Genomic DNA, 12,155 nt, shown 5'->3' on the forward strand with positions numbered 1-12,155 from the left:
CTTCCTCATTGGTGGCGGCTGAGGCGCCTCCAACCCTGATTGGCTGTGCAGCCGCAGCAGTCAATTTAGGCTGTTCGGGCGCGGTGAAACGGCATTTCCCCCCTCCCTTTCCTTTCCTTTCTCCTCCTCCAGAAGGTTCCGCGCCGGCTTCCCTCACGCGTCGTCGTGAAGATGATGGGCCAGCGCCCCGTCCTCGTGCTCAGTGAGTCTGAGGGAAAGAGGGGTGGGTGAGAGGAGCCCCTCCATGGACCCCGCCCCTCCTCTGCCACCCCACGAAGACCCCCCCTCAGAAAACCCCCTTAATTCGGTTACCTCACCCTTCCCCAATTCCCTCCCATAATATCTCTTTTCAGATATGCACAGAAAGTATATGTTGGAGGCCACTCCTTATTATTGCCCCCTCGTACTAAATTCCCCATATTAATGCTCTGCCTCCTTTAGCCCCCCCCCAGTATAAACTGAACCCCAACATTCCTGGTTGCTCCTGTCTCGCCTCCCCGACTGTATAATAAATATGCCCCATAATTTAAATATATCCCGCCTCTTTTATCTCTGGACACCCTCCCTGGAAAGTATGTTATGGAGACCCCCTTCCCCTCTTAACCACCCACATTCCTTGATGCTCCTGTTATGTCCCCCTCCCACAAAAAACCAAGTGTGTAATAGGAACCTTTCCTGTTCCCCTTCAAATTCTCCTCAACAACGTTCTCCTTCATTTATACCCTCCTCCCTCCCAAAAAAGTGCCTATTAAGAGGCCTTCTTGTTGCCCTTCAAATAATTTTTCTCCTGCTGTATTAAAACACTTCTTGCTCCGACCCGACCCACCTACGTTTCACTGAATTCTGCCCTGTTTCACGTTCTTCCACAATTTCCTAGATTCTGTTTCTTCCCCATCCCCCCCAAAAGTATGTGTTGGGCATTTCTCCTGATCATTCCAAACCCCTCCCAGAATGCCCCACTTCATTTAATCCCCCCCTCCATACTCAAAAAGTGTATATTGGGGGGGCTGCTTCTACTAAATCTTCCCCATAATTTCCTGCTTCTTACATGCTGCCTCCTGCCTTCCCAGTTAATAATCATGTATTAGGTTGAGCTACTATGAGCCTTAATAGGGTTTGGGTCCTGATCTGCTGTACCCCATTGTGTTTCAAGCTGGGCGTATATTGTGGATGTGCCTTCTCTTGTCAGTAAGCTGTTTGCGTTGAAGGTGCTCCCTTCATCAGTCTCCTCAAATATGCCCCCCAATAATTCTTCTCCCTCTGTATTAAACACCTCTTCTTCCTACCCACCTTTGTTTCACTGAATTCTGCCTTGCTTCACATTTTATCACTGTCTGTTCCCTCACACTTTACACATATTATTCTCCATTTTAAGATGCCTAAGGCAGCACACAGAACTAGGAATGAATGTTGGTGTCTTGACTCTGTTGATTCTTCTGTTATTTCCCTGGTGTCCATGTGCTTGGTTCTGCTGCCCTGCCTCCTTTAAAAAAATATTCTCAGTAGACTAGTTTTGCTATTTTGTTCTGATTACTAGTTTTTTGGCTCCAGTATTGGATTGATCTTGTTGGATCCTCCTTCCATTCATAAAAGGAGAATCAAAGTGAGATTTGACACACTATCGGAGTGGATAGAGAGAGTTTCCAAATATGGGTGTGGATTTCTGGTGCAGAACGCGCCACATGTAAATATCTGAAATGGGGATACGCTTAAAGTGTGTGCATTGAGAGAGTTCCCTAAATCAGCTTTCTGTTGCAGGCTCAAATATCATACAATACATTCCCCTGTCATTGCCAACAGGAGTTAGGTTTCCCTTGGTCTCTCCCTAGATTCAAATGAATGTAGTTGAAAATTGAATAAGCCAGTGATAGCCCTTTCCTTGCTCGTCATAGTTATTGGATGTTTTAATATACCTTCCTGTCTTTGTTGGGGTCTGGGGAATGGAGATTGTAGCTGTCTGACTGCAAACTGTTTCTTAAAGGCCCTTTTCTTAAAGAGATAGATAGATAGGAACATTAATATGTATAGAGAGATAGTAGATACTTAGCAATTAGCAATGTGTGTTTATTCTACACATTTAACAATTTATATACTGTACTGCTTAACTGCAAATTGTTTCAATTGCATGTTTAGTCAGGAGGACTCATGGGAAAGAACTCATAAATGAAATTAATAATAATAATAATAATAATAATAATAATAATAATAATAATAAGTAACTACCCCCAATTGGTAACAGTTTTTACTGTGGTATGCTGATTGTAGAGTTGTTGCAGTAAAGATGTTCTGTCATTAGCATTTGAACATTCTAGACTATTGTGGGGGGAAATAATGTGCCATGTAGCCATTAAGACAAAAATTGGTATTCCAGAAGCCTTGCTAGTACAGGAACATCACAAGCAACTATATTGCCATTTAGGGTTGGTTGGTTATGATTTGATTTGGCTACTAGAGAAGTGATGTCCTACATTGCCTGCTACAAATTGTGTAATATTCCATTTCTGTTCCTTTTAAGACATACTTTATTTACCTATGCTGTGCTGTTATGCATTCTTACCTGAGAATACTTCTCATTGAATATGGTGGGATTAATGTCTGATTAAGCATGCATAGGAATGTGCTATTTGTGGCAGAAGTCACAGATTATTGCACTGGGCCCATTCTAAAGTCCCAGGGTGGGGAGGGAATAGGAAAACAAGGAGGAATGAATGTGAACGAAAGAAGTAGTTAGGGTGAAAATGGGAGGTCTACAAAAGAAATTTTAAGAAAGAGAGCCTGCATTTTTGTGAACGAGTTGTATTAGATGATTTTCATAATTGTTTTTCTGTTTGCTTTAGGTCAGAACACAAAGCGAGAGACTGGCAGAAAAGTCCAGACCGGAAATATTAATGCTGCTAAGGTATATTTTTCTGTAAAATGCATTGGGGATGTGAAAGACAGCCTGTTAAAAGTGCACACAGGAGTGGGTGGTGACCAGATAAAAAGAGGGTAACACTTTTTTACTTTTAACCATTGCCTAGTAAAGAAAGTTTCATCAAGGACACAAAGCTCTGCTGCCAGCATTCCTTCTTCCGTATTTGGTCAGTCTAAAAGAGACGAGAGGCAGACACACAAACACACAAAAATAGAAGTGGTCCCTCATTGAAGTTTTGGGTTAAAGTTGGATCCTGGGTCTGAAAAGACTGAAGGCTGCTGATTTAATATTTGATGCAACAGAACTGTCAAGCCTTTGCATAATAATATCTAATTACCTTTTCCCCATGGTCTCCAGAGTTCACTGTCTTTTCACTTCCTTTCAGTAGCACACAGTTCTCCTGTCTCCTAGCCAAACAGATCTTTTTCCTCCCTGCACAGAGGATGACCTGTTTTTAAGTGTTCTGTTGGCAACAGCTTGCTCTGCAGATGCTGGAATGTTTATGAATATTCCATAGTGTCACAGCATGTTTAGGCTTACAGTTGACAGGCAGTAGCTAATTTTGTGTCTCATGATGTTTCTGAAATTCAGCGCATAACTATCAAGGATGTACCTAAGCTTTTCTTCTAAAATTATGTTGCCTTATCAATTCCTTCCATTTCAGACCATTGCTGATATTATCAGAACATGCTTAGGACCAAGGGCCATGATGAAGGTGAGAATACTTTTTCCCATCATTGCTCCATTAATTCACAGTAAAGAGAGAATCTGAATACACATTTTCTTTTGTTGATATTTCATTCCATGTAATTTGACATAAGTGTTTCTAAATCTCCAATGCAGATGCTGTTGGACCCAATGGGTGGCATAGTTATGACTAATGATGGCAACGCTATTCTTAGAGAAGTAAGTCTCCTTGGTGCTCACAGGAGTTGTAGTTTCTTAAGGCTTAGCCAAAAGGCAGGCACATCCTAAGAAATAAATATATTGTCTTGCCACATGTGATTTGAAGAATTGTGAAATTGAACGGTGGGAAGTGCCTCTTAATGGGAATGCCCCAGAATTAACTTTAACAGCCAAAATGGCAAAATGGCTTTTGAGAAGCACTTTAGGGCTTTTGAGAAGCTCTTATTCCACCTCAAACAGGAGTATGGGGCCTGCCTTACATTGTTTTTCAAAAGCACTGTTTGAAGCAACTTCCACGCTTCTCTTGTCCACTCGCAGGAGAAGTGCACAATCTGCTTCAAACAGTGCTTTTGGGAAGTGCTTTAAACTCTGCTCACCAGATGATGAATAGGGATTAATTCTGCTGCCTCAGCTGTATGATCCTGTTCCCTGGTAGGAACAGGATGCACGGCCAATATAGTGAAGCATTAAACCCTGTCCTGTAATCCCATTCCATCTCTATGTAGGTCTAATTCAAGACCCCCTGGTGTTTCAGGAGGTTTCAATAAGGGAGCAGGAGTGCTCTAGAATGCAAGATTTGTTCATGAGTCCTTCCTTCCCTTACAGATTCAGGTCCAGCACCCAGCTGCCAAGTCCATGATTGAAATCAGCCGCACTCAGGATGAAGAGGTGGGCGATGGGACCACATCTGTGATTATACTTGGTAAGATCACTCTGCGTATGCTCTTTTATGCCTGCCTGCACAAAAGAAACCATAAATCAGAGAAGCATGTTGGTGCATTAAATGGCCACAAATGATTCACCTCTATTGAGGTGTTGTGGGTATCATTGTGTGGGAGACAGGAGAAATATTGAGCACTGGACGCAACTTGTTATTTGAATGAATGGAAACTGGACACAAGAGCATTGTAATTCTGTTTCACAGATCCTTTTCATTTCAATGGGACATGCAGGAGAATCTCTGGCTTTTACCCTGTGTTAAATGGTGCAGGGGTACCATTTGGATTTGCCAGCTCTTTGTAAAAAAACAACATGTCCATAGGTGTTTGCATATTAATAAAGCCAATTTAACATGAAAAGGTGTTGGCTTTCCCCAATATGATCCATTCCCAAAAGAGCAAACCTAGATAGAGCTTGTAACATGAAAGAATCAGATAGTCTAGCATTATTAGCAACAGTCTAGCTCAGTACTTCTGTCTTGGCCCACTGTAAGTTACTTGCTGTCAAAAGGAACTATTTCTCCTCCATGCCTGGAATTGATGACATTTCTGGTTTTTGCCTCTATTTTGTACCAGCTGGCAGAGCGATCATTGGGGGAGACCTGGGGATAAAGGTCTTGAGAAGCTCTGACTAATTTGTGTCACTGGCCATAACTTGTGCTAACTGTAGAGCACACCTTTCGTTCGTTGCTGTGTGCAATTGAGAAGCATTGCGGTTGGTTGCAGAAATCCTCGTTAACTGCTCTCTGTTTGCTGTTTAGCTGGTGAGATGTTGTCAGTTGCAGAGCACTTCCTTGAGCAGCAGATGCACCCAACAGTGATCATTAGTGCATACCGAAAAGCTCTGGATGACATGATCACTGCTCTGAAAAAGATCAGGTGAGCAGGGAAGCTGAAAAGTAGAAGGGGATATGGTGGATGGGCAGGTGATCTGATGACCCATCTCTGGACACCTGAGGGATGTGACAAAAAAGGCAAATGAAAAGCCCAGAGCTAGGTAGAAGTGCTGCAGGAGGAGTTGTGATCATCACTTTGCCCAAGTGTTTGTGCATCTAGGTGCAAATTCACATTTGATCCCTGTCTATTCCTTTCTGAGGAGGGACCCCTGTTTACATGACATACTAAATTATTTGCATCTCAGGCAGGGTTATCCGCCTGAGATCTTGAAGTTCTGTTGTCAGAATGGACAGTACTGGAGTAGATGAAATACTTGACTTGGTTTAAGCATCTTTGTTAAGAGCAAAGCATTCCAAATCAAAATAAAGTTGAAACATGTAGCTGGGGCAGTTGCAGAGAACTTCATGACCATCCAATCTGCTTCAAGTGTGCTTTGATTTGGTCTTTGGTTGTCCCCAAAGTCTACTAGCACGCTCAGCCAGCAGTGAACTGCATAAAGTTCTATTCTGTTTGTCTTCTGGATGACATGCTTTATGCTTGGTTTTTGCAGCACTCCAGTTGACATTGGCAACCGAGAAGCCATGCTTAAAATAATCAACAGTGCTATCAGCACAAAGGCTATCAGTCGCTGGTCAGATCTGGCCTGCACCATTGCCCTCGATGCAGTCAGGACAGTGGAGTTTGAAGAGAATGGCAGGAAGGAAATCGACATCAAGAAATATGCCAAAGTAGAAAAGGTACAAAGGAAAAAAATGTACTTCTTTTTGAAGGCCTGGAAGAAAATGATTTGAAGCCCCTTAGGAATCACTGACACCATCTTACATTTGTGAAATAAACAAACAAAAATACAGAGAATGAATATAGATTGATCCTTCTGAGTTCATATTTGCTTTCAAGTATGGAAGAGCCTTGCTCTCAGAGTCAGAATATTGTTTAAAGCATACAGTAGTTTATAACCAATACCAAAACATGAAAGGTAAAAAGGTAAAGGACCCCTGGATGGTTAAGTCCAGTCAAAGGCGACTATGGGGTTGTGGCGCTCATCTCGCTTTCAGGCCAAGGGAGCCGGCGTTTGTCCACAGACAGTTTTTCAGGTCATGTAGCCAGCATGACTAAACCGCATATTTACAGTAAAAACAAAGGGAAGGTTATAATAAAACACATTCACATGCATTACGATCTACATGCCTTCGTAGCAACAAATACAAAAGAGATTGCCTTTCCCCCACTTTTCTCTTGTTCCTTACTTGTGGATGCCCTCTTTGCCTCATCCAGATTCCCGGTGGCTTTATTGAGGATTCATGTGTCCTGCGTGGGGTCATGATCAATAAAGACATCACTCACCCCCGGATGCGTCGCACCATCAAGAACCCCCGCATCATCTTGCTGGATTGCTCATTGGAGTACAAGAAAGGCGAGAGTCAGGTATGTTGGGCTGCAAGTCTCATCTACGCTTCAGTGCTGAGGGCTGGAATGGGCTGAACCCAACCACTTCTCACATCTTTTTAAACATTGTATTCTTATTGTTATCAGTTCAGAATACAAAAGATACAATTCAAGATATAAGAAAGGAAAGAAAGAGTTAGCCATCTAAACAATAATTGAGATTATAATTTGTGATCAAATGATACAGGCTCATCATGCCCTCAGCAGTCTTCATTGATGGGTTTATGTTTTCTTGTATCTTAGAAGGTAAAGCTAACTCCCAGTGTGCTGGCTGAAGCTGATGGAAGTTGTAGTCCAAAACATCAGAAGGGTATCAGGTTGGGAAAAGTTGACACACCATTTTATGTACCTCTTATTCTTTTAAGAGAATTATAAGCATTATATATTGTCAAAGTGGTCAGGAGTTATACTTTCCAGTTAGTGGAGGATGCATATTTAACTTTCCGGTTAGTGGAGGATGCTTCGGCCTAAAAGGCAGCAAATAATAAAATAAGCAAAAGTTTATGAAAGAACCAAATATGCCCAGTGGAGTATAAATCTCACTTGTCTTCTTTTATGCAGACTGACATTGAAATAACTCGTGAGGAGGACTTTGCTCGCATTCTGCAGATGGAGGAGGAGTTTATTCATCAAATGTGCGAGCACTTGATCAAAGTCAAACCAGATCTCATCATCACAGAGAAGGGAATCTCAGGTAAACACCAAAGTGTGTTTTTGTGGGTAAACATCTGGTTATTAACATTTTCTCACCTCCCTGCCTTTGCATTGTACTTAATATTTTTTGTTTTCAGACCTGGCACAACATTTCCTAATGAGAGCCAATATCACAGCCATACGCCGGGTGAGGAAAACTGACAATAACCGGATTGCAAGGTGATTGCAACACTGATTTTTTGTGTGTTTTTTTTATCCATACAAGCTGGTAATGTTGAAGTGAAGGAACATGTTTTTGATGGCATGCCAAGGATGCTTTCTCTTCTTCTGCATTCCATCAGTTTGTTTTTAATCTTTAGGGTAGCAGCTATCTTAGCCCAGGGCAGAGCATAGTGGTGAGGAGCCAGATATTCTTCTACTTTCCCTCCGTGTTACTACATGCTGGCTGAGGATGAAAGCTCTGATGTTCTGTCTGTTTAGTCATGGTTGTATATATCTTTTGGGGAAAATTTGGAAGCGTGGGAGAATGCTTAAGTTCTGGAAACTTCCTTTTATGCCTTAAGCCAGCTGTGGGGGGGGGAGTAAGGGATTAGAAGCTTCCTGATATCACTAGTAGGAAACACGGATGGTTGGGGGAGGAAACTTCACTGCCTGGCCTTCAAAACTGCAAACTTATCTGAAACCAGGCAGAGAGGCTAGGCATGCAGCTGATTTGTGTCCTGAAGCTAAGGGTTAGCAATCCTCTGAAGAGCAGATAAGGACACAATTTCCCAGCGGTTCCCAGACCCAGTTTTCCCCTCTTCAGAATTATCCACTAGCAAGAAAATGAAACTGTTGTTAATGCCTGTCCTCCAAGGAAGAGTCTTGGATGCAGGTGTGGAGCTACAGCATTGGAGTGGTGTCTTTTGCTCTTCTTCTGCAGGGCCTGCGGGGCTCGTATTGTCAGCCGCCCAGATGAGCTGCGTGAGGAGGATGTTGGGACTGGGGCAGGACTTTTTGAAGTGAAGAAAATTGGGGACGAGTACTTTACATTCATCACTGAGTGCAAGGATCCCAAGGCCTGCACCATTATGCTCCGGGGCGCTAGCAAAGAGATTCTGGCGGTAAGCACCCAGTCATTAATAGGAGACAGATAGGCAACAACTTTTGTTCAGGGCTCCCCCCCCCCCCCCAGGGAAACAGGAGAGATGTGGCTTTGGAATTGAATCACTTAAAGATGATCCAAATCTATGTCAACCTGTTTTGAATGTCGAGAGTTTAAAAGAACTCTCTGGAACATCTAGTCCAGCCTTCCTCAACATAGTGCCCTTCAGATATATTGGATAGCTCCTGTTATTCCCAGCCAGCATGGCCAACGGTCAGGGATGATTGGAGTCGAAAACATCTTGAGAGCAGCAGATTGAAGATGGCTAGTCTAGATCACTTCAAAGAAGCTCTCTGAAACTCAATATCTTTCAAACTCCTGATGGCTCTATGTGCACTGTTTGTTTTCAGAATTAAAGTTGGCACTTGCTTTGAGTGTAGTCCTAAAACCTTTTTGTTTTTGAAATGTTGGTGTGTTTGCTGCCCCAAGATCCTTCAGCAGGAAGGGCAGGAGAAAAATTCAGTTAAGAATAAAAAGGTTTATTAATTAAAAGGGTTAGTCCCTGTGGGTGTTCTGTGTGTATTTCTGCATCAGGAATAGTTGGCGCATTCTGTTGCTCCTTATAGAATTGCCTGTGCTCAGTGGATTTTGTCTAAGGCAAGGTAAAAACAGTGACGCCTGCACCAAGCGGCCTCCCCTGTGGGTGCTTCACGAGAGGCTTTCCGTATTTCATTCATTTAGTTATTGTATCCACCGCCATCTCCCCTTTGAAATGTTCACCGGTTTGCTAAGCATTTTGGCATGAAATGTGAACCTTCCCCTTTCTTGCAGGAGGTGGAGCGCAACCTCCAGGATGCCATGCAGGTCTGTCGGAATGTCCTGATTGATGCTCAACTGGTGCCGGGAGGTGGTGCTTCTGAGATGGCCGTTGCTCATTCCTTGACAGAGAGATCGAAGGTCATGACTGGGGTGGAGCAGTGGCCCTACCGTGCAGTTGCCCAGGCCCTAGAAGTCATTCCTAGGACTCTGATCCAGAACTGTGGCGCTAGTACCATCCGCACACTCACTTCACTACGGGTAAGGGATGTGTTTGCTGTTGCTGCTGTTCTGCTCTGATTCCTCTCCTTTTGTCCTTGCAGCTAATAGCTGAAGATTGCCAAAAGCAAGAATTGTGCTAGGTACTCTGTGCAGAGTAGAAATGATACTGTCTGCTCAGAGGCCCTAGAAATCATTCCAGAAAAGATTGTGAGTTTTGAACCTCAAATGTTAAATCAGCTTGGAGTGAGCGTGAGCTGAGTAGATGGGAGTCCTTTAGGAATGGTCACAGGGCTGCTTCATGACCTTTGGAACTTGCTTTTCAGAATTGTGGTATTGGTGGGTGGCAACTGGATTGTTCAGTTGAATAAATAAGTAGAAATCGGGCATTTCTGATATTGCATTGCATCAGGACTTTCTATTGTTGCTTACAGGCCAAGCACACCCAGGAAGGCAGTCAGACCTGGGGAGTAAATGGGGAGACTGGAGCCTTGGCAGACATGAAGGAGCTGGGTATATGGGAGCCTTTGTCTGTCAAGCTGCAGACCTACAAGACAGCTGTAGAGGTAAGAGAGAAACTACATGCCTGATTCCACAGAAGCCAAAGTTTTCACTACCCTGCCAAAAGAGGTCTGTGGCAAGAAGTGGGTGTAAAGTCTGCCTTGTTCATTGCAAGTGAAATTTTTATTCCAAAGTTCTCTTCTGGGAGAATGCTTTCTTCCCTCTGCAGTCTGCTGCTATGTGCCATGTTCATACAAGAGCACTGAAAGAATTTTTACTGGCTGCCCCACAACTTTGCTTCTCTTGCTTCTCTAAGCCTGTTGATCAGGCACAGGGAACCTGTAGCCCTTCAGACTACATACATCTCACATAATGCCTGAGTGTTGGCCATGCTGGCTGTTGGGAGCTGGAGGCCAACAATATCTGGAGGCCAATGGGTTATTCAGCCACGTTGAACATCTTTGGAAAACCCTTTTATATATTATGGGTTAAGTCTGATAATGAGAGTGAAAAGATGGCCTAGTTTGCTAGTCTGACTTTCTTGGATGCATTATATTTTTATTTTAGATGCCCATCTCTTTAATCTCATGCCCCCACCTGTCTTAGGACATGCTGTAATCTATAAAATATACCATATTGGCACAAATATCAGATGCACCCGCAAATAAGCCACACCTTTAAAATTGAAGGGGGAGGAGAACAATATATATAACCAGGCTACTTCCGGGGGGGGGGGGAGCTGGGCTGCTTTGCTGGTGGCCTTTCCACCTTCTCCCTTCCTTAGGCAGCTCAGGGAAGGCTTGGGAGTGGCGGGCAGGTTGAGTGTGGCTGCTCCACACTCCCGGCTGTTCTCTGGAGTGGGGGGGAGCCACAACACTTTGCTGGCGGTCTCCTCCCCTCTTTCCCCTGGTGGAGGCTTGGGAGCAGCGGGTGGGCTGCACACCATTGACCCATGCTCCTGGCTGCTCTTCTGCCCTTCACTTTGCTGGCAGCCTCCCCTCCCTTCCCCCTGACGGCCAGGGAAGGTTTGGGAGCGGCGGTTGGTACGCCGCATAAGGTCACAAATATAAGCCACACTTATATTCCACATGGGGGAAAGTGGCATATATTCAGTGTTCTAATTGGTGCTTGTGAAGTGGGTGGAAAAATTGAAAGGTGAACATCCAGTTATATGTTGGTATTGGGCACACCAAGGAGAAGGTCTAGGATCATGCAAGATTAAATTGGGCATTTGGATAGAATCTGAGCTTCGATGAAATTCCTGGAGCCAACATTATACAGTACTAGGTTTAAAGTTCTATGTCTCAGATGCCACAAATGTATTTAAAGTACAGGCACACACAAATCCTGGGGGCTGTAGTTTTCCCCTCAGAGCTACAATTCCCAGTGCCCCTTGTAAAGCTATAGTTCACAGGATTATTCGGGGGCAGTGCTTTAAATGTATGGTATCTATACAGCCATAGTATAAAGACCAGTTGGCAGCAACTTGTGTTACCTTACAAATCACAGGAGTATAGGATGGGAATTCTGCCTCTCCCAATATTATTGTTCTTACTGACAAAAAGTTTTCTCCACCTTAGACTGCCGTCCTCCTGCTGCGTATTGATGACATTGTTTCCGGCCATAAGAAGAAAGGAGATGATCAAAGCCAGCAGCAGCCTGGAGCCCCAGATGGACCCCAAGAGTAACTTTGTGGAGTTTGGAAAGCTATAGGGAAAGCCATGCGCTGGGATAGCTGGACATGGAAACCACCTGGATTGATTTCGAGTGCTGCTTTTCTTCTCTCCCCCCTCCCACACCTGGGTTCAAGGGCAGTCAGTGTCCAAATACCAATTTGTTTCAAGCTTGAAGCGGAGAGGAAAAAGGAAGGGCAATGATGTGTTGGTTACCCCCATTCTGTTAAGGAGACACTGACGCTTTATTTAAACGTATACTGTAGCTTCTTTGTGGCTTTATTAATAAAAATGTCACCACATTCATAGATCAATTTTCTTTGTCA

At 43.7% G+C, this 12,155-nt stretch overlaps 1 protein-coding gene across 1 annotated transcript; it reads left to right on the forward strand.

Annotated features, from left to right (window-relative positions):
• Nucleotides 1-63: 63 nt before the first annotated feature.
• CCT3 (chaperonin containing TCP1 subunit 3) lies at nt 64-12,143 on the forward strand. The gene is made up of 14 exons (XM_083715459.1): nt 64-202; nt 2,838-2,899; nt 3,579-3,629; nt 3,758-3,820; nt 4,427-4,523; nt 5,301-5,418; nt 5,987-6,173; nt 6,712-6,861; nt 7,444-7,576; nt 7,674-7,755; nt 8,459-8,639; nt 9,452-9,697; nt 10,090-10,221; nt 11,737-12,143. The coding sequence occupies exons 1-14, from the start codon at nt 172-174 to the stop codon at nt 11,842-11,844; spliced, it is 1,641 nt and encodes a 546-aa protein (XP_083571585.1). The 5' UTR covers nt 64-171; the 3' UTR covers nt 11,845-12,143.
• Nucleotides 12,144-12,155: the final 12 nt, after the last annotated feature.

The sequence above is a fragment of the Podarcis gaigeae genome, assembly GCF_964106915.1.
Source record: "Podarcis gaigeae genome assembly, chromosome: 16".
NCBI classification, from domain to species: domain Eukaryota; kingdom Metazoa; phylum Chordata; class Lepidosauria; order Squamata; family Lacertidae; genus Podarcis; species Podarcis gaigeae.

Coding starts and splice junctions, on each gene's coding strand:
- CCT3 (XM_083715459.1), top strand. CDS start 172: ATGATGGGCCAGCGCCCCGTCCTCGTGCTCA. Junction 6,174..6,711: donor AATATGCCAAAGTAGAAAAG/GTACAAAGGAAA, acceptor TGCCTCATCCAG/ATTCCCGGTGGCTTTATTGA. Junction 6,862..7,443: donor ACAAGAAAGGCGAGAGTCAG/GTATGTTGGGCT, acceptor TCTTTTATGCAG/ACTGACATTGAAATAACTCG.